This window comes from Balaenoptera borealis (assembly GCF_965194805.1).
Source record: "Balaenoptera borealis genome assembly, chromosome: 18".
In the NCBI taxonomy this organism is placed as follows: domain Eukaryota; kingdom Metazoa; phylum Chordata; class Mammalia; order Artiodactyla; family Balaenopteridae; genus Balaenoptera; species Balaenoptera borealis.
In genome coordinates, this window is record NC_138877.1 from 22,892,464 (window position 1) to 22,920,008 (window position 27,545).

General features: G+C 38.2%; 1 protein-coding gene and 1 long non-coding RNA gene across 2 annotated transcripts; both read right to left on the reverse strand.

The window, feature by feature from the left end:
- On the reverse strand, window positions 1–27,535 carry GPALPP1 (GPALPP motifs containing 1). Its single transcript, XM_082365624.1, has 8 exons — window positions 27,332–27,535; window positions 20,054–20,186; window positions 18,987–19,088; window positions 16,282–16,387; window positions 8,947–9,081; window positions 8,338–8,502; window positions 5,330–5,428; window positions 1–340 (listed from the first exon to the last, which is right to left on the reverse strand). The coding sequence occupies exons 1-8, from the start codon at window positions 27,417–27,419 to the stop codon at window positions 122–124; spliced, it is 1,047 nt and encodes a 348-aa protein (XP_082221750.1). The 5' UTR covers window positions 27,420–27,535; the 3' UTR covers window positions 1–121.
- On the reverse strand, window positions 4,781–5,301 carry LOC309615758. The gene is made up of 2 exons (XR_014237055.1): window positions 5,152–5,301; window positions 4,781–5,117 (listed from the first exon to the last, which is right to left on the reverse strand). It is a non-coding gene; the product is annotated as an uncharacterized lncRNA (long non-coding RNA).
- Window positions 27,536–27,545: the final 10 nt, after the last annotated feature.

Sequence of the window (27,545 nt, forward strand, 5' to 3'; positions counted from 1 at the left end):
TGCAGGTTTATAATCTACTTTATTATAAAAGGAAATAAATTTTTACACACAGTTATATATGAGTATTTAGAAAAGTTCAAATTTATCAGTACAAAAATATACCTCACTGAAATATACTTACTTATAAAAACATATTGCCTTTGCCATGTGAAAACCTGGTGTTTAGTTCCCTAGATTTCTTTATCAGGGCTTTTTTCTGAGCTTCATCAAACCGATGAACTTTGAGATCCATATCACGGTTAAATGGTATTCTTTCTTGGGGCTTATTTTTATCTTCAGCAGCCTTACTCTTTAGTTTTTTCTGATGAATGTCCATAAGAGATTCTGACCTTTTTGATTCCTGGGGAGAGCAAGACAGTAGAAAGAAAAATCTTATATAGATCATTGACAGAATATAATCATGAAACAAAAGAATGAAGTAGTAATGGTAAACATTAAGGAGGGCTATTTACAAACCCAGTAGGTTTTTCCAAATCTAAGACAGCATCTCTGAAGAAAATGTGTTATCAGAGGCAAATTCAATTAGACCAAAATGAAGGTATCTACCAACTATATGCCACACAATAAAAAAAGAGCAAGATGGAGAGTAAACTAATGTTTAAATAACCATCATGAAAATCATTGTGTGATTAGTCAACATTAGAGTCTGAACCAAGAACACAGGTGAGAAAGAAGAGCAATTACTTTCTCACTTGGGAGCCCGGTTAAAGCTTCATGGATGGGCTGGTCCGTGAACCCTGAAAGGGTGGAACTGAAGAGACGGGCACTGCCAGGCTGAAGCTAAAGCAAGTGCAAAGCAGAAAAACCACGGCACAGAGATGACAAAATCCAAGGCCGGTGCAGGAAAAGCTGGCATAGTCTGTGTGCCAAGAGAATTTTTGTCCTTTCAGCTTTATCTCCTTCATTTTCTTTCTTTTTAGCTGGGGTAGGTGCTCACATTTTCTTTTTCTTTTCCTTTTTCTTAAATTGAAGTATAGCTATTTACAATCAATTGGTTTCACATTTTCAAGTATATCTAGTAGGATGAGGTCTGAGCAAAGTCAACTGGTTGCATAAATTAGAGATTCTTTACAGACCTTTCGGTATTGGTTAAACTAAAAGACAGAACAGCCCTGGATTGGAGAAGCAGGGAGTGGGATGCAGGAGTAGATGCAGGTAGTACAGACCAGCAGCCATCAAACTGCAATATATGTATCCTTGGGGGCCACACGGAGTGGATTCCACAGGGTATGGAGGCATGGAGAATTTCAACGTTACCTACCCATGATTCTCAACTTCTTAGCCTCACTTAAAGCTGACTTGCCTGGTAATGCATCTCGTGAGGATGTCTCCCCTTTCATTACAGCCCTTTCCCATTTAACAAAGGAGAGGCCTTTCAGAATCTTATTACAGAATATTGTCTTGGACAGGAAGTCTCCAGAGCATCAAATAAAAACCTGAAATACTGTATGAATGAAACTTCTTCTAATCAAGGAACTGTAAACCCAGGAGGCTTTGTGTCCTTTTGTGTCTCAAACATATTTCTCTGAAGAGCGAAATGTCCTTTCGGAATGGGTAGTTTGGCTCTTGTTGGAATGTTCTGAAAGCAGATATACTGCAGAATGGGGCAATGAAAGAAAAGACAATTTTTGCTTAACAATCACATCTCTTCCAGGCCCTGCCTCCTGTCAGAGAATATATTTGAGAGCAAAGACATGAGGAGAGCTCAGTAAGAGCAAAATAACTGGTAAGAAACGATGAAGGTGGCAGCATCTTATTTTATCAGAAGACAAACTCATGGTACCTACGACCTACGTTACAATTCAGAAGTGTCATAGGAATGATCATAATCACATCTATTTGAACAGAGAAATGAAGTCAGACTTTCTCACAGAAAGTCGGTCTCAATCATCTGTCTGATTTGACAATGAGATCTGACTTTATCAGTTAAGTTATGTGGTTGCTATTTCCTATAAATTGAGCTCTATCTGGATGCTGTATTAGTAAATATTTATTTGAATTAGCACTATTTCCATGTTCTCAATCCCTCTCATTTCATAAATTGGTCATTTCATAAATCTTGGTAAAGTCTTTAGGAAACAAATTGATTTGCAAGTTAAGTGCTTTTGAATTCTTTATTTTTAATGAAACCTGGAGGTGAAAAAAAATCAAATGTTGCTGAGAAAAAATAACCTATCAATACACATGGCATAGAGAAACAGTTAAGAACTAAAGTTCTGCATTTGGAAAAATCTGGTTAGCAATGACGGTGCTGACATTTTCAACACTGGTGACCTTAGGCAAGTTTTTTAAGCCTCAATTTCTCAGCTGTAAGATAATAAATCATAATAGTAATAATGTCTAAATATTTGGATGAGGTAGGAGTTAAGTAATCTAATGAATACAAAGGATTTAGTAGTGTGGCGGGGTTCGTAAGAATCAGTCAAAGGACTTCCCTGGTGGTGCAGTGGTTAAGAATCCTCCTGCCAATGCAGGGGACATGGGTTCAAGCCCTGGTCCGGGAAGATCCCACATGCCACGGAGCAACTAAGCACGTGAGCCACAACTATTGAGCCTGCGCTCCAGAGCCCACGAGCCACAGCTACTGAGCCCATGCGCCTAGAGCCCATGCTCCGCAACAAGAGAAGCCACCGCAGTGAGAAGCCTGCGCACCGCTTTGAAGAGTAGCCCCCGCTCGCTGCAGCTAGAGAAAGCCTGCGCACAGCAACAAAGACCCAATGCAGCCAAAAAAAAAAAAAAAAAAATCAGTCAATAAATGTTAAGTATTCAATTCACTGAGCACATGCTATATTGTAATCCTCACAACATCTCTATAAATTAAATGTTATTATTCCCATTATACAGATTTGGAAAGTGAGAATGAGAAAATAAGCCCTGTTCACGGGGGCTGGAGAGTCAGGGCACTATAGCCCTTCCTCACTCTCTTTACCCTGTCCCTCAGTATCCAGTAGGGTGGCAATGCTGCCAGCTTGTGCCCTTTGGAAAAAAGATGGAAAACGGTCCTCAGCTGAGAAGTTATTAAATGTCTAGCCGTTCTGAATGCAAAAAAAAAAAAAGACCAATGTGAAAAAAAATCAAATTTGAGAGAGAGTTGACAGTTGAGAGATCATTAATAATAATTTTTTGTTAATAGATCATTATAAGGTTTAAGTAAGTAACTAGAAATCACACCAAAAGCCAATTCATGTAGAGATCAATTTGCTAAATGACTGGTTTGCTGATTTACCAAATTTAATCATTTAACAAAAGTGTGTAGGTTTTATATTAATTTACAAAAAGCCAGGGCAATTTATTTTGAATGGGTTAGTTTTTCAGCAGTTTTTGAAAATTCATGCTAAGATTCTAGTTGTTTGGTTTTTATTTTGCCTTCATGGTAATATTTTAAAGAGTGTTCAATTTATCAATACTAAGAGTTATAAGATGGTTTAGTCTTAAGACTATATTAATATTTTGAAAACTATATCTCATAAGTAACCAAAATTTCAGCATAAGATTAGAACCCTAATTTTTTGGATGTGTTTTAAAATAAATTGCAGACACTGTTACATGTATCCCTAGTATTTCAGCATGATTTCACTAACTAGAGTTCAATATTTGTTTACAATTTTTTCTTTTAAAGTAAATTTACATACAATGAAATGTACAAATCTTAATACTACATTCACTGAGTTTTAAAATTCAAAATCCTAGCAATTTCTGGAACATATTTCGATCACCTCAGAAAGCTCTGTATGCCCCTTCCTAGTCCATCTCCACAATCCCACTCCAACAACAACTATTCTGATTTTTTTCCCATCATAGATTCATTTTGTTTATTGTAGAGCTTCATGTAAATGGAATCATACAGTAGTACTTGGATAGGAAGTCTTGAGTAAGACTCCTTTCGCTCAGCATAATGACTTTGAGATTAATCCACGTTGTTGCATTTATTTGTAATTTGTTCCTTTTTATTGCTGAGTAGTATTTTATCATGAACACAGTTTGGCTTTTTCTTTCTCTTATTGATGGACAGCTGGGTTGCTTGAAGTATTTAGCTGTTATGAATAAAGCTTCTATGAACATTCCTGTATAAGTCTTTTTGAAGCTATTATGAGTGAACATGCTCGAGTCTGCGAAAACATGTTTTCATCTGTCTTACATAAACACCCAGGGGTGGAGTTGCAGGGTCATAGGGTAGGTGTTTGTTTAGTTTTATAGGAAATGCGTGTTTGGAAAAAGGCCCAGCTCGTTAATTTTCAGCTATTCTTCCTTTCTAACATAACTCATTACAGCTATAAATTTTGCTTCTAAGTACCACTTTATATTACATCTCACACATTTTGATATGTTGTACTGAATATTTTTTTATCATTCAGGTTTAGGTATTTTCTAACTTCCATTATCATGTCTTCTTTGATGTAAAGTTTAAATTTTGAATTTTCTAATTTCCAGTTGTGTAGGGCTTTTAAGTTATTCTGAAGTTTAACTTAAATTCTTTGTGGTGCCTGAATGATAGTGATTCTTTCAGTTTTGTTGAGACTTGACTTTGAGCTGGTCAGTTTTCAAAGACGTTCCATTTGGGTTGGGTTTCTGGTCAGTTTCCAACTATGTTTCATGTATGCTTCACTGTTTGTGGTACTGGTCTACATACGCCCAATAAATCATGCTAACTATATTTTTAATGCTTATGGAAATTTTTATGAACTAATACGCTAGGAACAGAAGGTAATTTTCCTGAATACCTTTCAGGGACCAAAGGGTTCAATGGTTTACATTTATTCTTTGAGCTGGAACACTAGTGTTTTGTTTTTGTTTTTTTTTATGAGTAAGAGACTATTACAAAATAATAATATGCCCAATGAATACTGACTAGTTTATAAATTTAAATTGAACCATATTTTAAATTTTTATATTTATATAGATTTATGTTTTTCTCCCATATTTAAATCATTACATCAAACATTCCAAATCAGCTTACAATTTAAAACGTATGAATTGGGCTCTCTAGGAGTTAGTAGGGCTCTTACTTTATAATCATGTGCTACCCATCTCTAGGAATTGAATTTCTGATATATGACTTAAGTAAAAAGTGAACTGAAAATGTTACGAGATGCATTAAAAAAGCCTACACTAAAGGACTACACACACACACACACACACACACACACACACACACACACACACATACACATACACATACACACAAGAGTATTTTTCAGAACAGATGTATAGAAAAAGACTGAGATGAAAAGGAAGACTAAGAAAGAGAAACAAGAAAGAGAGAAAAAATGAGAAGAGCATTAAAAGATGGGAAAAAATGAAAGGCCATATATTTTACCCCCTGACTTACATTGTATGCGGATACCTGCTCGGCCAATCTCTTTTCCATTCCTGTCAATATATGTTCTTCATCCTTCTTACTGAATGACTTTCTTGCTTCTGGTGTCTCCTGAGGAACGAACACAGAAAACACATTACTAAACCATATAATTAAGAGAAAATAAAAAGGAAATACTATTATTTTAACTCAGATTGAGTAATAGGAGACTAAATGAAGCCAGGCCTGTTGAATCTCTTCCCACTAGAAATGTTAATATACTTGATAAGGTATCTGTTAGTGTTCTACTCTAACATTTGCCTGAAAACAAGAAAAAACCCCAAAAAACCTCTAACCAATCAACTAACTGGATTTTATCAAACGCAGAGATGAGACTGACAAACAATAATGAAATGTAGAAGAGAAAATAAGGCTTAAAAAGAGATCTTATATTATCTGTTTTCAAAGCTAGGAAAAGCACTCTTGAGGGAAAAAAAATAAAAAGAAATAAATGGGGTACAGAAAAAATAAAACTAAAACTATCTTTATTCACAGAGGACATGACTGGCAATGTAGAAAATGCCAAAGAATCTATTAAAAAACTCTTGGCATTAGTAAGCATAAGTGTAGCAAAGCTGCAGGATGCTAGGTCAACATACAAAATTTACCAGCAATGAACAACTGGAATTTGAAATTTAAAAAGAAATACCATTTACCATAGCACACACACACACACACACACACACACACACACACACACACACACACAAATGAAATACAAATAAAATGAAGGAAAAAAAAAGTATTCTGGAGAATATAGTCCCAACCAGGAAAGAAGAAGGCCCATATAAAATCAGCTGAAAACCACTTTCCTCAAAGCATGTTTTTATACTGTTGCTGTTTGCTTAAGAAAGCCAACGAGGTCCCCATGGCATTTTTATCTTAATGATGGACTAAAACAACATTGTACTTAATAAAGTATGTTAAAAAACATAGGAGTAGCTCATTTCTTATTTTTCCATAAAAATTTCCCCAGAAAGATTCTTTTACTTGTAAATATTAAGAGAAAAAATGATGTTCTGATAAGACGGAGGTGAAAACCTGACCAGTTAAGAGTTAGTAAATCTAGTCAAGACTGGGAGATGAGAACATAACAGATCTTATTCAATTAATTTATGCGTAACACTGCCATTTCTTTCTAAAAAGCAATCTTTCTTCATTTGGGCATGCTGGTTAAGTGAATGTGCGAACATTAGTGGTATGAGAGATGAATGCTGGGGAATCAAATATAAAAAAGTAAGATGAAGTGGTGGAGAAAATCTACAAAAAGGTAATTTGGAGAGAGATAAAAAAGGAAACTTGACTAAGATCTGTTACAAAACTCAAAAATTAGCCATGACCTTTATACAGGACAGCTCTGTGACACTATATAATTTGTACCACAAATATAAGTCTGTGGTATTATATGCTGTAATACAGTGTCACATAAAATTTAAGGGGTATTAGTCATCCCTTTGGGAGTCTGTTGTAAACACAGAACAAAACACTTTCACCCCTGAAAAGAATGACCAGATCTAAAGAATTCAGTCACAGGGCCTAAAATCACTTGAGTTCAAATTATACTGGCTAGTTTCTGTTTGTTCTGTTTTTCTGTGGTATTTTTCTTTGAGGAAGACTCCCTGCATATCTGGCTGTAGGCTAGACATCTACTCACATACAATGAGGAACACAAGGACTGAAAAAAGCACAAATAAAAAGTCCATGTAAGCAAGGGGATTAAATGTCTTTTTGGAGACAATCTTAAAGGCTAAATTATAAAAAATGTCAGTATGTTATTTTTATAAAAGACCAGTTAAGAAAGAGCAGACAGGCGTTCCAACACTAGTCATTCACGGCGTGTGGCTCGCTTCTATACTGTATCTTCCGTTGTCTCTTCTGCCCTCAGGTGTGTTGGTTTACCTCACCTTTCTGTTACAACTCTCAGATTTCCTTGAATACTCCGGGCAAAGGAGAACTTATGATTTTGCCACATATTCTGCTAAAATGTGGAGATGGCCACATATCATCCACATTTTAAGAATGACACTATTTCACAACCAATTCTCCACTAAAATGAAAGCGCCATAAGGAGCTTTTTCTATTACCTGTTACCAAACAGAATACCTGGCAGAGGAGATATTCAATTTACAGTTATAGAATGAAGATGGAAATCCTCATAATTCTAGGTACTGATGAACAACATAAACAGAGTTAGGGGTGTGAATTTAAGTCAGAACTGATAAAGCTATAATCATAAGGTGCCAATCAGTCAAGCATTTAAGATTGGAATGGGACATCTCAAGGAAACTGAAACTTTGGGATGGAGTGAATTTAAGGAGTTAGTGCTGAGGATACTGCTTGGACCCCTAACTTACAATGGAATATTTCATAATAAATGGAGAGATCCAAGAAAAGAAAATCTAACAATAATATTTTATGCATACTTTTGTGGGTATTTTTTAAATAAATTATTCAATGTATTAATGAAAGGGCTTTTTGCCTATCTTGACAGTAATATGAAGTTTAGTGCACTTGAGCTACTGTTATTTTGAGAGACAGTCCCTATGTATCACTTAACTTGCTAGGTTAATCTGTGCCTTGGCTTGTTCAAGACATTTTAAAAGAAATTTTCATGGAGATAGTATGATGTATAAAGACCAGGGGATTTGGAGTCAGAAAGGTCTAGAAGGGAATTACTGTTCATGACTTACCAGCATTTAATTCCAGAAAAGGTGACCTCATAGAGGATAGTGTCTCCCTTCATAAAATGAGGTCAGTAAACCTATGTCTCCAGGTTCTCGAGATTTAGATGAGACAATTTATTGGGAAATAGTAAGTAAATACACAGGAAGCAACTGGCGTCACTTCCTTTTAACTCTCCTTCAGGGGAAATCTTTTCCCTTTGGAATCATAATTTAAAAAACAGTACTCAAATAATTCTGCCTCCTATTTTTTCAAAATAGAGTCAACATGGACAAAAATACAGGAACAAACCCTCTTACCTTAGCTTTCCTTTCCCTGTCAGCTGGCATATCTGTCCAGACTGATCGATCTCCAGGTTTGTCAGCAGCTCTTCTCTTGAAAGTTCTGGGCCCAAGACCAAAGTCTTTCAGCTCCGGAGGAAGCTCAGTCATCCAAGACTCTCTTGTAATTGGTTTAGATGAATCCTTAAGAGAAATGAAAAGTAAAAAAAAAAAAAAGTAGCCTTGGAAAATGTGTATATGTGTGCGTGTGTGCACATGTATGTGTGTATGTGTGCAGAATACTGTATGAGTGACTATGCTTCCCAACTGAGGCTTGAAAGTTAATTAACAGACTTTAAGAGAAAGGATTTAATAGACTTTTTTTTTTTTTGGTCATATATGTTATGAATACTTCTATCTAATTTATTGTTCCTTTGACTTAATGTTATCTTTTGCCATATAGAAATTTTTAAGTAGGCAAAATTTCTACTCTTTTCCTTTTATAGCTTCTGAATTACCTAGAGCCTAAATTTTTATACACTTACATATGTACATATACATTTTTTTAATGTCCGTTTTTAAAATTGAGATTTTTAATATATTTGGTCAATTTCTCAGAGAAAAGTGTACTATGTATTGAAAACTTACATCATCTCCTTTAGTCAGTTTTTCTTTCATTCTCTGGGCCCTTTTTTCAAACTCTGTCGTTACACTAGAGTTAACTGGTCCTTTGGCAGGCATCGGCCCAATAATGTCCTCCTCTTCACTGCTACCTGTTTCCTTCTGAAATAAGAAGATGATCCTAAATTACTTAAAATTTAACTGTGACTGATAACCTAGAAACGGAACAAAAAGCAAACACTGTATTGCTGGCTAATTACTGAGCACCTTTCCTGTGCCTTCCTCAAGCGCACGATACAAAAATGACAAACCCAGGGGCTGTGGACTGTCCCACCTCTTCCCTATGTCCACGGCAGAGCTCATTAACTTATCTCAGTCCTCTTCCTGATGGACAAAGATGTGGCCTCACAATTTCTCTGTAATATTCCAGAGAATTATTAATGATTCGTCAGAGATGACACAAGTTGAAACCATTTTCTTTCCTGGTACAGAAAGAGCTCTTTGGAATAAGATGCACACAAATAAGACATTCTCGGAAGCTGTATCAGCCTTCATGATTTCGTACAGTCCACTGAAACAGAAATGCTGTGCAAAGCCTTACAAAATACTGGTCTGAACGAGTTAATTTGGTTCCCAAAGTATTTCTCTCATTACCCCAAAGACACAATATTATTGCAATAACTGAATTCAAGTAGTTCTTAGTAAATCATTTTTTTAAGTTAATTAATTTTTTTAAAGAACAGTGACTATATTTTAATTTTTTTTTGGTTGCGTTGGGTCTTCAATGCTGTGTGTGGGCTTTCTCTAGTTGTAGCTAGTGGGGGCTACTCTTTGTTGCGGTGTGCAGGCTTCTCATTGAGGTGGCTTCTCCTGTTGCGGAGCATGGGCTCTAGGCGTGTGGGCTTCAGTAGTTGCAGCACATGGGCTCAGTAGTTGCGGTGCACATGGGTTCTAGAATGCAGGCGCAGTAGTTGTGGCGTATGGGCTTAGTTGCTCTGTGACATGTGGGATCTTCCTGGACCAGGGCTCGAACCCATGTCCCCTGCATTGGCAGGCGGATTCTTAACCACTGAGCCACCAGGGAAGTCCCATTAGTAAGTCATTTTATTAAAGGGTTTTCATGTAAGACTGTGTTAGATGCTATATGCACTTGGGTTTAAAACAGTCCTTGTCAGACACAAAAGACCCCAAATAGTCAAAGCAGTCTTGAGGGAAAAAAACGGAGCTGGAGGAATCAGACTCCCTGACTTCAGACTATACTACAAAGCTACAGTAATCAAGACAATATGGTACTGGCACAAAAACAGAAATATAGATCAATGGAACAGGAGAGAAAGCCCAGAGATAAACCCACACACCTATCGTCAACTAATCTATGACAAAGGAGGCAAGGATATACAATGGAGAAAAGACAGTCTCTTCAATAAGTGGTGCTGGGAAAACTGGACAGCTACATGTAAAAGAACGAAATTAGAACACTCCCTAACACCATACACAAAAATAAACTCAAAATGGATTAGAGACCTAAATGTAAGACCGGACACTATAAAACTCATAGAGGAAAACATAGGAAGAACACTCTTTGACATAAATCACAGCAAGATCTTTTTTGATCCACCTTCTAGAGTAATGGAAATAAAAACAAAAATAAACAAATGGGACCTAATGAAACTTCAAAGCTTTTGCACAGCAAAGGAAACTACAAACAAGACAAAAAGACAACCCTCAGAATGGGAGAAAATATTTGCAAATGAATCAACAGACAAAGGATTAATCTCCAAAATATATAAACAGCTCATGCAGCTCATATTATAAAAACAAACAACTCAATCCAAAAATGGGGAGAAGACCTAAATAGCCCCTTCTTTCTCCAAAGAAGACATACAGATGGCCAAGAAGCACATGAAAAGCTGCTCAACATCACTAATTATTAGAGAAATGCAAATCAAAACTACAATGAGGGATCACCTCACACCAGTCAGAATGGGCATCATCAGAAAATCTGCAAACAACAAATGCTGGAGAGGGTGTGGAGAAAAGGGAACCTTCTTGCACTGCTGGTGGGAATGTAAATTGATACAGCCACTATGGAGAACAGTATGGAGGTTCCTTAAAAAACTAAAAATAGAACTACCATATGACCCAGCAATCCCACTACTGGGCATATACCCAGAGAAAACCATAATTCAAAAAGACACATGCACCCCAATGTTCATTGTAGCACTATTTACAATAGCCAGGTCATGGAAGCAACCTAAGTGGCCATCGACAGAAGAATGGATAAAGAAGTTGTGGTACATATATAAAATGGAATATTACTCAGCCATAAAAAGGAATGAAATTGGGTCATTTGTAGAGACGTGGATGGATCTAAAGACTGTCATACAGAGTGAAGTCAGTCAGAAAGAGAAAAACAAATATTATATATTGACGCATATATGTGGAACCTAGAAAAATGGTACAGATGAACCGGTTTGCAGGGCAGAAATAGAGACACAGATGCAGAGAACAAACGTATGGACACCAAGGGGGGAAAGTGGCATGGGGGTGGTGGGGGTGGGATGAACTGGGAGATTGGGATTGACATATATACACTAATATGTATTAACTAAATAACTAATAAGAACCTGCTGTATTAAAAAATAAATAAAACAGTCCTTGTCCTCAACAAGGAGAGAAAGATAAACAACAAGATGAACAACAATAAGATGTTTGTCCTCCAGCTGTGAGAGGAAGCTTCCTCCTCTTATTTTTTCAAACTACCAGGATTAGACAAGTTAATTTGTGTTCTTTACATTTTCCCTGCTAACCACTTAATGGTTAACTTTCTGTGGTTTCTTCTCTGAACCCTTATAACAATTGCTCTTAGTACAAATAACTAGATAATCACATATTGTCTTGCGGCTTATTCTAAGCCACACACACACTCATACACTCTCCCTCTCTCAATAACTATGGACTTTGCTTCATTTGAAGACTGGGAAATGGCATTATTATTCCTGTTTTCTTTTTGAGGAAACCTACTTTGAAAGGTTAAACAACTTGTCTGAGGTTATAAAACTAGAATCTAAGACTCCAATATTCTAAGATCAGGGCCAGTATTTTTTCTACTTATACTACAGCAGCCCCTCTATTTTCTTTATTTCAACTGCTAATGATCTAACTTTAAATGTTTATAGCTTACTTCTACAACAGTAAGCTCTTTGATAGCAAAGACATTGTCTTAAACATATTTAGAGCTCCCTACAAATATAATACGTGGTGACATAAAACGAGCAGATATAGAAGACATAATAAACTTTTAATACTGTAAGAGACATGATATCAATATAGTGTTGAAGTTTAGGATGATGGGATAAGCTAATGATAGTTACACTCCCATCCAACAAGAGATGGTTTTACAAAGGTAGATGCCTGAAAGTTTTAGAAATAAAAATCACTTAAGATATTGGGAGACAGAAACTAAATGCGTGGATGGAGGAACAAACAAAATCAGGCCCAATACACTAAAATAAAAAGAGAACCCAGAATCACAAACCTAAATCCAATCTAGGTATTAAATCATTTTGGTGTCCTGGATGAGTTATTTAAATTTTTTTAAAAAGGTGAGTTATAATATTTTATCCAGAAATATAATAGAAATTACGTACCCTACTGGTTTATAGTTTGGACTGCAGAGTTAGACCTAGTTTCAAGGCCTCAATTTGCCACTGTATCAGCCCTGTGACCTCAAGCGTAGTATTATTTTTTTTTTTTAACATCTTTATTGGAGTATAATTGCTTTACAATGGTGTGTTAGTTTCTGCTTTATAACAAAGTGAATCAGCTATACATATACACATATCCCCATATCTCCTCCCTCTTGCGTCTCCCTCCCACCCTCCCTATCCCACCCCTCTAGGTGGTCACAAAGCACCAAGCTGATCTCCCTGTGCTATGCAGCTGCTTCCCACCATCTGTTTTACATTTGGTAGTGTATATATGTCCATGCCACTCTCTCACTTCGTCCCAGCTTACCCTTCCCCGTCCCTGTGTCCTCAAGTCCATTCTCTACATCTGTGTCTTTATTCCTGTCCTGCCCCTAGGTTCTTCAGAACCTTTTTTTTTTTTTTTAAGATTCCATATATATGTGTTAGCATACGGTATTTGTTTTTCTCTTTCTGACTTACTTCACTCTGTATGACAGACTCTAGGTCCATCCACCTCACTACAAATAACTCAATTTCGTGACTTTTTATGGCTGAGTAATATTCCATTGTATATATGTGCCACATCTTCTTTATCCATTCATCTGTCGATGGACACTTAGGTTGCTTCCATGTCCTGGCTATTGTAAATAGAGCTGCAATGAACACTATGGTACATGACTCTTTCTGAATTATGGTTTTCTCAGGGTATATGCCCAGTAGTTGGATTGCTGGGTCATATGGTAGTTCTATTTTTAGTTTTTTAAGGAACCTCCATACTATTCTCCATAGTGGCTGTATCAATTTACATTCCCACCAGCAGTGCAAGGTTCCCTTTTCTCCACACCCTCTCCAGCATTTATTGTTTGTAGATTTTTTGATGATGGCCATTCTGACTGGTGTGAGGTGATCCCTCATTGTAGTTTTGATTTGCATTTCTCTAATGATTAGTGATGTTGAACATTCTTTCATGTGTTTGTTGCCAATCTGTATATCTTCTTTGGAGAAATGTCTATTTAGGTCTTCTGCCCAGTTTTGGATTGGGTTGTTTGTTTTTTTGATACTGAGCTGCATGAGCTGCTTGTAAATTTTGGAGATTAACCTTTGTCAGTTGCTTCATTCGCAAATATTTTCTCCCATTCTGAGGGTTGTCTTTTTGTCTTGTTTATGGTTTCCTTTGCTGTGCAAAAGCTTTGAAGTTTCATTAGGTCCCATTTGTTTATTTTTGTGTTCATTTCCATTTTTCTAAGAGGTGGGTCAAAAAGGATCTTGCTGTGATTTATATCATAGAGTGTTCTGCGTATATTTTCCTCTAAGAATTTTATACTGTCTGGCCTTACATTTAGGTCTTTAACCCATTTTGAGTTCGTTTTTGTGTATGGTGTTAGGGAGTGTTCAAATTTCATTCTTTTACATGTAGCTGTCCAGTTTTCCCAACAGCACTTACTGAAGAGGGTGTCTTTTCTCCACTGTATATCCTTGCCTCCTTTATCAGAAATAAGGTGACCATATGTGCATGGGTTTATCTCTGGGCTTTCTCTCCTGTTCCATTCATCTATAGTTCTGTTTTTGTGCCAGTACCATATTGTCTTGATTACTGTAGCTTTGTAGTATAGTCTGAAGTCTGGGAGCCTGATTCCTCCAGCTCCGTTTTTCTTTCTCAAGATTGTCAAGCATATTATTTAATCTTTCTAGGCCGTGGTTTGTCTTTCAGATAGGGATTGTAACAGCTCCAACCAATAACTACTCTATTGCTAAGAGAACCCTGTGTTTTGTTCATTTTCTTTGGAACCACGTGCTTCTCAGGAAACTGGGACCTTCTCTAATTCCTGGGCAAAAACGCTGATAATTCTAAGCCAATCACTTTGGTTTCATTCCTCTTGGCCAACTGATTGGCTTGAGCATGGCATATGATTCAATTTTGGCCAAAGAAATGTGAGGAGAGGTCTACAGGAAACCTGGAAAGGTTTTCCTCTCTCTAAAAAGGGGGCACAGGATAGGGACCCTATGTCTGGACACTGCCATCTGCATGTTAATCTCAGCACTTGGTCAGCCTAAGAGGAATTAACATACTGTAAATGACAGAGAAGACATAAAAAACTGGGTCCTGGATGGTCTCATTAGTCTGTTGAATTTGCCAAGCCTGGAATGACCCTTCCTCTAGACCTCTTCTTAGGTATGAAACACATTTTTCTTATTTGGGGAATACAGATTACAGACCATCCAGGAAATTATATAAACAACCAATTTGTTAACTAACAAGGTTAAGACTACATTTCATTGTGAGTTGGATTTTTTGTTATTAGCAGCTAAAAGCACTCTAGCTGGTGGTAAGCAAGCCAACATAAGTATCTAGGGGAAAACCATTTTGGAGAGACTTGGATAGCGAGTATCAAGGCTCAGAAGTAGGAGCCTGTCTGGCATATTTAAGGAGCAAGGAGCCCAGTGTGGTCAGATCAAAATTAGAGAGAAAATCAGGGAGCTAATGGAGGCCAGATTACAGAGGGCCCTGTAAGGACTTTGGCTTTTATGCAGACAGAGGAGGAGCAAATTGATGGTTTTGAGCGTGAATGACATGATCTGACTTTGTTTTATCTGGGCCACTCTAGCTGCTGTGTTGAGAAGAGGTAGTGGAGGAACAAAGGCTAAGTCATGAAGACCAATGAAACAGGTGAAATATGATGTTGACTGGGATCAGGGTAGCAGCAGAAGTGGCTGGATTCTGGATGTTTTTGAAGGTGGGAACAACAGAATTTGTTGTCAAACTGATTTCTCTGACTAAGGGCCTGACACACTGTAGGTGTTTTATAAACATTTGCTGAAAGAATGAGTAAATGACTCTGGAGTTCATGAGCTTAACCACTGCATTATGCATTATATATTTCCTTTAGTAACAAGCTCAGTGGAATTGCTGAATTCTCAGTGGAGGTGCACAGGAGTATATGAATTCATATACAGGAAGGCACTGCAGATTAGCAGACTGAACAGGTGATATAAAATCCTAAGAACTGGGTTTGAGCTTTGACTTTTGATAAGTAGAAATTGTGTGATTTGGTGTTAAGTTACCCAATTTCTCTGGCTTTTAGCATCTAAGATACAGATCATGATTATTTCATAAGGCTTTGGAGAAGCTGAAAATGCATATATGGGGAAAATGCATTACAAATTAAAAGTATTCTGCAAATCTCAGCTATTGTTAAGGACTGGCCCTCTGTAAGAATATAGGCTTCCTCCTTGACTCCAAAATTACTTGTTCTTTCTTTTCAAAACATCATGTATCCACTAGTGCCCTTGTTATACAATGGTATGAGAGCTGGGTAGGAGAAAGTTAATTTCAGTATTTTATAATAATTATTTCACTATTAAAATTTTTCTTAGCTTGTTCTCTTCTGGATCAAATCACAGTGATTCTTTAAACTTTTCATCATGTTCTAGTTTCTAGTACTTTAAAGCTTCCCTTCAATGATGAGAAGCATGAATAGGTAACACCCTGTCACATGTAATTTGCCTTGTTATTTTTCTAACAGAATCTCAGGTCTGTGACAGCTTTTGATTTCATCTACCTAGCTACAATCCTAAATTAGTTTGAATATGATTGAGTCAAATGATTGTAGTTATTCCTACGTAAAGTCTTGAGTTTCTTACATCTTATTCTTTAATAGAAAAAGTTCCAAACCTCAGAGTTGAAATACGATGATACTTGTCTTGGATCATCTCTGCCTTTGTCACTTTTCTGTGCAGATTTAAGAAAACCAGGTGGTAATGCAGGACCTATTATAGGCCTGAAAAATAAAATGTACCTTTATCATTCTCCCTGACTTTAAAAAGTCAGCTTTCAGAATAAAAGCTCACACAAATAATAAAAAGCCAGATAATAACAAATGTTAAAAATGAGAATCTTATTCAACATATTATTTTTACTCTATAATCTAGTATTTTTTCACTGAGTATCATAAAAATAAAAATCTAATTTTTTGTATTTTAACTTTCTATTTGTTAGCCAATGATTAGATGCTAAACCAGTAATTCTCAATCTTTGTGGCAATGGTGTATACCCACTTCCTAAAAGAACTATGTTAAATAAAAATAATAACTTAAAAAAAAAAGTCCTTATTATGGACTAAAGCCTGTGAAGATCTTTTTTATTTTGTGCCTTGGCTTTCAGTTTTAATATTCACCGTCCACTGAAAAATACCTTAGTGGCATTATATTTATAGTCAGAACTACTTAAGTATGAATTGAGTTCTAAGGACATATATAGCAAATGCATACAACAGATGTTAGTAATTTATGGTTATGTGTGCCAAGGCAGTATAAAAACCTAAACACCATCCTAACTAACAGTCCAATAATGATGTGGAAGCATATAAGAAGGAAAATAGTTCATTTAAGACCTATATAGAAAGGAAAAGGTAGTACACTAACTACATTTCAACCAGTGTACTTTTCAGTTTCCTTCAAAAAACCCTGGTTGGTATAAGTCACTCCATTTTCTATCTGAGCAAAATAACACCCAAGCACAACATGAACCAGTAGGTGGCAGAGCTGGAGTTTGAACCCTGGTCTATCTGATGCCAAAGTTCATTTTCTTTCTAGCTGCCCTACTGCCACATTCTGAGGGAACAGACATCCATTCAAAAGAGAAAACTGCCTAAATTCTGGGCCTTAAAAAGAAAAAGTCCTACTTCATGTATGGAAAAAACAAAAGAGGAACGATACTTTCTACTCTCTTTCATACTGTTAAGTTTCTCCATTCTTTGGTTTTTTTCCAGAGATGTCCCTGTGCAAGTGTTACCAACCAAGATGGCACTGATGCCCAAAGTTGAAATTTCCAGATTGCACTATGTTCAATTAGAGTCTTACAGACAGGTTTCCCAGTAGGACAAAAATAGTACTAGAGTCAGAAGGTCTGGGGTCTGATCCTGGCCATTTAATAACCTCTTGTCTTGGTTCATAAAACTGCTATGAACCAAAACAATTTTGCAAATGAAAAATGCGGAAGTGTGGCATTGTTAGAAAGATCAAATTAGTTATCATTTATAAAGTATAAGGAAGTGCTGTATGGGTTTTTTTCTGAGTACAGTTTTTAGCAGATCTACAAATGCAATTACAGCTCAATTCTCTGGCCTCAGGGAATTTGTGAGGATAAAACCACTAACACATAAAATCTTAAAATATAGTAAAGGAACATAACCACGGCACATGCTGTGGATGTGTATGAGGTTTTGCCTCCAATATATGCTTCCACCTGTTTATTTCAAACATATATTTTACTATTGTCAAAATAGAAAGAAATCGCTATGTATCTAATAATCTATTTTCTTGAAAGGAATGTTATATCCCAGCAGTCAGCAAATTTCCCATAAAAACCCAGACAGGAAATTTTAGGCTCTGAGGGCCACATTTGGTCTTTGTTGCATATTCATCTTTGTATTTTAATGACCCCCTAAAGATCATTCTTAGCTCAGGGCCATACAAAAATAGGCAGTGGACTGCCTATTCCTCTTATTTCTTCTTTTTTTTTCTTCAATAATAAGCATCCCTTTACTTGCTGATGCCATTACAGAAACTGACTACATTCGCAACAAAAAGTGTTTTTTGAGTTGAAGTCAGAGGCAGTTACTCCCCAAAAGTTACATGAAAATTAGAAGCTGACAAGTGTGATTATAACCTCTGAATATAAAATGTACAACAGCCTTTTCTACTTGTTCCTGCATATTGGGATACAGTGCTATGAATTATAAACAATATGGTGTGCAATTTCATATTCAGCAGTTAAATATTTTATAATTCCGAGAAGACAGGAATCAGTATTTACTATATGTTTATTCTGTGCCAGGCACTATATAAGAATCACACATGTATATATATGCATATAAATATGAAATCTCAATCACCACGACAATTCTGTAAGGTACGTGTTGCTATCTTATTCCACAGATGACAAATCTGAGGTTCGGTGAAGTTAACTGTGTAACTTGGCACATAGGGATTTGTCTGTTCTTTCAATAAATAATTAAGAAGACATCTGAATTAGAAGTCAGACACCGGGATTCCAGTCCCAGGTGTACCACTGACTATGTGTGCAACCTTACTTGTTTAAAAAAAAATGGGGAAGAAGGGTCATGTTTCACCCAGCCTGCCACAGAACACTCTTGTGAGTATCAAATAAGAGATGTGGAAGTTTTTTATGAATTATAAAAGTGTCATAAACGTGTAAATAATTATTTTCCTTATATGAATTTTAAAATTACAGTTACTTTTACTTCAAATTTATTCCAAATGTTATATAAACACATAAGTTAAAAAACAATTTCAGACAACTCTTTAATGAATTAACGGACACTAGAAAAGACTGGCCGGAGTAGTATACATTACCACCTTGGAGGAGAATCATCCTGCTTTTTAAATCCAGGAGGAAGGGCTGGTCCAAAAAAACCTTCATCATCATCATCATCGTCATCCTGATTTCTCCTCTGTTTTCTGAAAACACGGTAGTGTAATTTTATGCATGTATGTCAAAATTTTCTTCATAGAGAAATTTCCATTTTTAAAAGAACATTAACTTCAACTAGTTGTACAAACACTGAAACAATAAATTAATCTTGCCAAATAAGAAAAAAAAATCTACCACAGATCTTATACTAATCTTTTCTTGAAATTCATTTATGGTCTAAAAATAGAGACTGGTTACTTCTTTACAGCAGTAATATATCAATTTTCTATATTTTCTGTGTTGTTTAAGAGTCCATTCAATGAAGTTTCAAATACTCTACTTGCTAGATATTTTTGAGCAAAAAGTTTATGGCACTGGTTTTTAAATTCACTTAAGTAAAAGCTTTAAGTTGCTACTTCTGTCTCTTACTCATTAAAATGCTTTAAAAAAGACCTTGCTATCCAATAATAAACAAAGATTCGATTTCTTATTTACATCGACCTGTGGTGAGTAAAGCTAGGTCAGAGGGAATCATTCATTTACTTAAATAAAAAGCACATACTGCATACATAATTTTTTTTTTTAAAGCATATTCTTTTTTTTGGGTTGTGCGGCTTGTGGGATCCTAGTTGCCCAACCAGGGATCGAACCTGTGCCCCCTGCATTGGAAGCACGGAGTCCTAAGCACTGGACGACCAGGGAGTTCCCTGCGTACATAATTTGAAAAAGAAGATGTATGGTCCATTTAGAATATTTAATCACTTGAATAATACCTTAAGGAAAAATCCTTTATATGAGACTTCTATTGAAATTCTAGATATCTCCAGAGCTATATACTACTAAAATAAATTTCTTTCTGAAAGGTATAGTTCATGAGGAAATGCCAAATGAAGTAATTTCTTCCTGTGCTGTATAAATGCAGGTTATGATATCCCCTTACTAGCTCTCTGTTCTAGTCAGCGTACACCAGATTTGAAGCTTGGTTTACCATTTAATGTTATAAGTGGCTCACCTTGCAGTTGGACCAGTGTCATCTTCTTCAGATTCTTGATTTCCTTCTTCAGACAAAGAACTACTGTCCTCGTCGCTGTCTGATGACTTTGAACTACTGCTTTTATAATTAGGGGGCAGAGCTGGTCCTGCAACTAAAGAAGATGTCTTGTGTATGTCATAAGTAGCCACAACTGTTTCAATGAACTCCCTAGTTGACATTTCACACTTTCTTTTCTGAAATTCTCAGCACGGGCTGGCTATCATTTATTATGGATTTTAATCTCATTTGCTCCTGTTGTGTACAGTGGGTTTGTCTTTCCAACTCCAGGAAGGCAGAAATCATGTCTTACACAGTGTTAACTATGAGATTCACAAAAGCTTTAATACCCAAACTTATAAATATAGCAATAGCACATAATTTCCCTGACATCTTGCAATTTTTGCATTGGTTGCAATTTTGGTTGGTGCAACTGCCAAAACGGTTTCATGATTTTGTTTTTTCCTTACGGACAGCATATGGTAGACAATATTTATATCACGGAGATAACCAAACAACAAATTTGCCATTCCACAGTCTAACATAGTAAAAATCAAAATTATCCATTCTGGTTTCTGACTAAGAATCACCACTTAAAAATATCTTTATTGGTTAATTATCAAACTTCTCAGTTAGCTTTCTGTTCAAGATGATTTTCCAAGCAGAAACAAAAGTAGAGGCACTCTAAATTCTCCTGCCTACTACTAAAGATTCAGAGAAAAGAATGAGGTCACATTGGGATGCAGATGCCAAGGAAGAGGTAAGGGTGTTCTGTGCCCACTCACCAGAGTGAATTGCTCTCACTTCATGGCTTAGCAAAATTATAAATTATTGCATGATGTCATTGTACGATGTCACATAGACACAACTGTCTATGTCGATCCTCAGCAGTGATGCTAAAACTCTACTGACATAGTTCCCAAGCCTGGGTGTTTATCAGACTTGCCAAAATATTTTTAAAAAAGAGATTCCTGGGCCCTTGCCCCAGAGATTCTGACTTAGTTGGCCTGGAGTAGGGCCTGGAAATATGATTTTCCAAAGAGCTTCCCAGGTATGCTATTCCTTCAGTATTAATAACAACAAAAACTTAAAAGAGATTTACATGCATTTCCCTATTTAATTCTGACAACAACCTTATTAGGAAAGCAGTATTACTTCTATCTTACAGATGAGGAAACTGAGGCAGAGAGACAGTAACTTGCCCAATTTTACACAACTAAATAGTGGAGCTAGGATATGAACCTCTTAACCACTATATTAAACAACATTCAACAAAGTCAACATCCATCCATTCAACAAATATTTATTGAGTAAGTACTTCTGGAGAAACAACTTAAAAAAGAAACAAATAAAAAAAGGTGACTGTGAATACGTGGGAGGGTAATTTTAAAGACAGAGATCAGGGAAGGTTCTCCTGAGAAGACACTTGTAGGGAGACTTAAATGATGACAGTGGTCATGCAACAATCTGAGGGAAGAACATTCTAGATGGAAGAATCACTAGTGCGAAAGTCCTATGGAGAGAACAAGCCTGATGTGCTTGAGGGACAAAAAGGCCTGTGCGGCTAGAGCAAAGTAAGCAAAGTGACAAGACAAAGTTGGATGGTACAAAGGGGCCACACTATATGCTTCTGGGCCAGACTCCAGCTGTGAATTCCAGCTCAGCCACTTCCTAGCTCTGTGATCTGGATATTATTTAACCTTCCTGTGTTACTCTCTTAATCTGTAAAGTGAGGTTAACAGTAGTTCCAATCTCATAGGGCTGTTGTGAAGAATACATATTATACCTGCAAAGCATATAACACTGTATCTGCATACAGTAGGCACTCCATAAATGTGAGCATAGGCTGTGGTAACTGAGTTTGGATTTTAGTTATAACAGGCAGTCACTGCAAGGTTTTAAGTCTGGAGAGATATAATCTGAGTTAGCTTTTTTATTAAAACAAAAACAAAAAACTCAGCTTGTGGACAATAGGGAATCAAGAGTAGGGGAGATGAGTTAGAAAGCTGATATGAAATGGTTTGATTTGCAACTGCTTTGAAGAAGCAGGATTTGCTAATGGTTTGGATGTGAGAAGTGAGAGCCAAAAAGGAACTGAGGATGTCGTAGGTTTCTGGCCTGATTAGCTAGCCAGGAGGATGGTAATGCTATTCTCTAATATGGAGAAGACTAGGAGAGAAGCATGTTTGGGGGAAGAGCTAAGAGCTTGCTTTCACATCTTCAGTTTAACATGCCCATTAGAAATTTCAGTGGTATGATCAGTGGTACTTGGGTATATTAATATAAAACCCAGGGGAGAAGGCAGGCTCAGTGTTGGAACCACTGGTCTATTTCTGAAATTTTTTTCCTATTTGTTCCTTGTTGTATTACCATAGAACAAGTGCTCAATACACAACAAATTGAATTAAAATATCCAAACTTTTATCTTAAAAAATTGGATGCATTTTTTCTACATTCTCCCATGTATCATTAAATAAAGGAAGGAATTATAGAAAATAAATGCTAAACTGGGGCTTCCCTGGTGGTGCAGCGGTTAAGAATCTGCCTGCCAATGCAGGCGACACGGGTTCGAGCCCTGGTCTGGGAAGATCCCGCATGCCGCGGAGCAACTAAGCCCATGCGCCACAACTGCTGAGCCTGTGCTCTGGAGCCTGTGCTCCTCAACAAGAGAGGCCACAGCAATGAGAGGCCCGCGCACCACAATGAAGAGCAGCCCCCGCTCGCCGCACAAGAGAAAGCCCATGCCCAGCGACGAAGACCCGATGCAGACAAAAATAAATAAATTTATATATTTAAAAAAAAGCTAAACTGGTAATACGGCATGCCTAGAAGAGAACAATCAATGAGCAAAAAGAGGAAAACAATAAGAATTAAAAGATAAAATTCATATCTCCAACTGCTGTTTAAGACTGAAGAACAGTTAATGTCTTCGTATGTAAATGTTCCCCAACTATAAGTGGAGATTATATCTGACTTCTGACCGTAATGAATAATGCCTTTACTGATTTCTGGTTTATCTTTGTATGTACTACTAATTCCTAGAGAAAGCACCTTTTAGAATATAGCAAGGGAGCACACAACCTTCCATAAATATCCCTTTCTTCAAAATTCTAGGCGGTTATTGTTTAACATGAAAGAGACTAGGGGATTACATTTCGCTCTTGGCTCTTTCCATCTTCCTCTTGCTCCTAAGTATTAAAGACAGAAGTTTTTTTTCCTTTTTAGCTCCTTTCTTTTCTTTTTTCTTTTTTTTGCTCCATTGGGTCTTTGTTGCTGCGTGCGGGCTTTTCTCTAGTTGTGGCGAGCGGGGGCTACTCCTCGTTGCGGTGGCTTCTCTTGTTGCAGAGCACGGGCTCTAGGCGTGTGGGCTTAAGTAGTTGTGGCACGTGGCCTCAGTAGTTGTGGCTCACAGGCTCTAGAGCACAGGCTCGGTAGTTGTGGCGCACAGGCTTAGTTGCTCCGCGGCATGTGGGATCTTCCCGGACCAGGGCTTGAACCCGTGTCCCCTGCATTGGCAGGCGGACCCTCAACCACCGCACCACCAGGGAAGCCCCCTAGCTTCACTTTTTTTTATAGGTATCATTCTTCAAAACTATATAAAATGTCTCAAAAAATTGTTTTAGGCATTTGTAATGAACTATTCCATCTCTTTCCTACTAAAGCAGTGATGCGCGTCATTAAGGTAGCTCTTCTACTGCAATGGTAATTTTACAAGTAGATTACAACTTCCATGAAAATAGAGATTATGTCATATATTTCATTATGTTTCTCTTGTGATATCTATCACACAGAATTATGCATACAAAAAGAAGTACTCAGTATAAAGCACATTCAATCTCATTATAGATCAGCAATCGATTATAATAGGAAACACTGACTCTGAACCCCAATTAAACAAAACATTATTCCCTCCAAAGCAATTCCATTCTTCTCATTAGTAGACTTAAACTACAAAAAAATTATACTGTTATATTATATTTTGAATTTCAACAATAAAGATTTGTGGAAATTTGTTTTCTCTCTTGTTATATACATATTTTTATAATAATTTTGATTTTGCCTGTTGACTGGCAAAGTCTAAAATATTTACTATCTGGTTCAGGAAAAGCTTGCTGATCCTGTGACAGGATTGTCATGGAAATGTCAATAAGGAGCATCCAACTGTCTTTTGATGGGAGTAGGTAGTGACATCAGTGGCTCAGTGGTTAAGAATCTGCCTGCCAATGCAGGGGACACGGGTTCGAGCCCTGGTCCGGGAAGATCCCACATGCCGCGGAGCAACTAAGCCCGTGCGCCACAACTACTGAGCCTGCGGTCTAGAGCCCGTGTGCCGCAAATACTAAACCCGCGTGCCACAACTACTGAAACCCGTGCACCTAGAGCCCGTGCTCTGCAACAAGAGAAGCCACTGCAATGAGAAGCCCGCACACCGCAATGAAGAGTAGCCCCCCCGCTCAGCAACGAGGACCCAACACAGCCAAAAGTAAATAAATAAATAAAATTTTTAAAAAAAGTGATGGTTGGGCTGAGGCTAAAAGATGAGATTGAGTTAGCTGGGCAAAGGGAGTGTGGATTGGAGGAAGAGTGGTCCAGGCAGAGGCAAAAGCATCTGCAAAGAACTGAAAGCCTAAGGGCCTGGCACATCTAGAAATGTGTTCAGAGTGGCTGGAACCAAGAGAAGAGAGGAGGGATCACCAGGGGGAAATGTGGCTGTGAGGTCAAACAAGGTCAGGACTGAAAAGGGTGCCTTGAATTTAGCAAAAAGGTGCCGAGATGATTGGTGGGTGGTGTTCATTTATTTCCACAGTGAAATTGGTGAGAGTGGTCTCCGTGGATTGGCAAGAACAGAAGCCAGAATGCAGTGGGTTAAGGAGAAAACGGGGAGGATCCAGAGTTGGTCAGAGAGAAAGAGGAGTAGCTACTGGGGGATGTGGAGTAGTCTTCATGAAGATGGGAACGATTTGAATGTTCTGGTTAAATGCTAAGGGCAAGGAGCCCCCAGGACAAGAGAGGGAAGGGGTTCCGAGTAAAAATGGAAGGATTAGCCTTGGAAGGAGGTAGTTCCCCTCTTCCATTATAATCAAAGGGAAGATGAAAGAGTTGGGTAGAGGTTCAGGAAAGTTTTTAGGTACTGTGCCAGAAAAGTGAGGAAGTTCTCTTAAGATGGCATCTACTTTTTCTGCAAAGTAGATGGAGAGAGTGTAAAGAAGAAAGAGAAGGTTTTAAAAAGCCATGGTTGATCATGGGGGAGGAGACCTGCGTGGGGAAACGTCTGAGGATGGCTGGGTAGAACTGCGGGCCCAGTCAGGGAGGAGACTATAGTTTTTATTAGCAGCATTAGCCTGTGGAGGGGTGAGGTTTCTTCTAGCAGCACTTGGAAGCCTGGGTGTGGGCTCACCAGGGGTGAACGACTGGATTGATCCAGGGCTGAGTTTTTGTTAGATGGGTTTAACAGAATACTGAATGGGATAAGGCAGTTGAAAACACTGGCAAGAGAAGGCACGAATGGACGGACCATGGAGGCTAAGTTGAGCAGGGACAGAAGTAATTAAAGGAAATTTAAGGCCAAAACGGACTGAGGCAGAGATCACATGGCTCAATGAGACTAAAAACAAAAATAAAAAATAAAAAAATTGTAATGAGAGTAACTGAGTAAGAATGATGGATGAATAAGGGGTTCTGGCTGATAATAAGATCTGAATTTAAATTTTCAGAGATGGGGGAATTCCCTGGCAGTCCAGTGGTTAGGACTCCATGATCTCACTGCCAAGAGCCCGGGTTCAATCCCTGGTCAGGGGACTAAGATCCTATAAGCTGCACAGTACGACCAAAAAAAAAAAAAAAAGTTTTCAGAGGTGGAATAGGATCCATTGTGTGACTGCAAATGTGGCTGGGATGAGTGGTGTGAAGGTTGCCGCAGATGAGGAGAATAAAGTCAGAGTCAAAAGAGCCCAGGCTCCACTCAGCTTACACAAAGCAGCGTCTGGAGTATGCAGACTGGTCTTGAGAAAACATCTGCACCCCCGTGTTTTTAACATGATCTCAGGGGACATTTCCCAGCACTCAATTTTCCAGAGTATTCAAATAAAATTAAATTGGTCCATTTCAGACCTGTGTGCTAAATAAAAAGTTTGGTTAAGCCCACTTTTCTTCAACCTTAGTTGAATGGAACCTTCCTTGCTAAAATAAATGCCTAACTTTTTAACAGCTATAGCAGAAACAAGACTTGGAAAGAAACCTCTAGGTGGAAACTTGGCCTCTGCGTAGTCAAAGAATGCAAATTAGATTCAGAAATGGAAGAGTTATTCTTCCAGCTTTGCTCTTTGCCAACTTCAGTCAGTCCCAGGCTACAAATTAGTACAAACATGAAAGGAGATGGATACTCATCACGGAGGAGTCTGAGAAGCATTTATTTGGCAAATACGAGGTGCCTGCTACGTGTTAAGGCTAGAAGACTATAGTGCAATGGTGGAGACAGATATGTCAGCAAGTTATTCGAAAACAGTGTATTAAATATGTGATGTAATTAAGTAGGCAAAAAACCCGTGGGTAAAGAGGAGGGCGTGACAATGCTTGGGAGAGTTTGGAAAGCCTTCACTGAGGTGACACTGAAGTTAGGGCTTGAAGGATGAGGTGGGAGTTTGTCAGGTATGTCAAAAAGAGCAGGGCGACGGCCGAAGGAGCCTAGAGAATCGAAGAACTGCGCAGAAACTCGGATTGGTTTGAGCTCTGAGTCGTGTGTGTCAGGACAGGATGAGAGGCTAGGAAGGCAGGTCGGGGGCTAGGGCGCAGAGCATCTTCTGCAAGAGCCAAGGGCATTCATTGCACGTTAGAAGGCAAGAAGGCACAGAGGTTCGGAGTACGGGCTTCGCTCTAAGTCGGGCTCCACCACTTAACTAACTGTGTGGTATGTGCAACAGCCTGGGCCTCAGTGTCCCCATTTGCAACACGAAATAATAATCTTTACCTTATACAGTGGCCAGGAGTATTAAATCACTGAATGTGTATCGATCGTTTAGCACAGCGTCCAGCCCATTGAGAACTAAATGCGAATACTTCTTGGTGATAATGATTACCAGGCCAAAGCTCGTTTCTACAGCCCCCACGGCCACGCTTGGGAAGGAAAGTTAGCTCGGGTGGGGCCGCGCCCACTCGCCACTCCTCCGCCCTCCCGGGCCTCGGGACCAGTACTCCGAGAACAGGGCCGGGCCAGAGACGGGGTGGGAGGGCCTGGCGGGCAGGGGACACGCCGCCGCTTACCCGGGCTGGGGTCCCGCTCCTCGTCCTCCGCTGACCCGCTGGCCTTGAAGCCCGGCGGCAGTGCCGGCCCGATAAGATCCCTCGCCATACGCGGTGGCAGACACTGGTCCCGCACGCAAGTGTATCCACACCGAGTCAAACCTCCCCACTAGGCAGCCCGCCATACGCCGAAAATGAGGGAAGCTTTTCCGGCCCCGACCAATGACGTAGCAGC

Coding starts and splice junctions, on each gene's coding strand:
- GPALPP1 (XM_082365624.1), bottom strand. CDS start 27,419: ATGGCGAGGGATCTTATCGGGCCGGCACTGCCGCCGGGCTTCAAGGCC. Junction 19,089..20,053: donor GACACTGGTCCAACTGCAAG/GTGAGCCACTTA, acceptor CCGTGTTTTCAG/AAAACAGAGGAGAAATCAGG. Junction 5,429..8,337: donor ACAGGGAAAGGAAAGCTAAG/GTAAGAGGGTTT, acceptor TTCGTTCCTCAG/GAGACACCAGAAGCAAGAAA.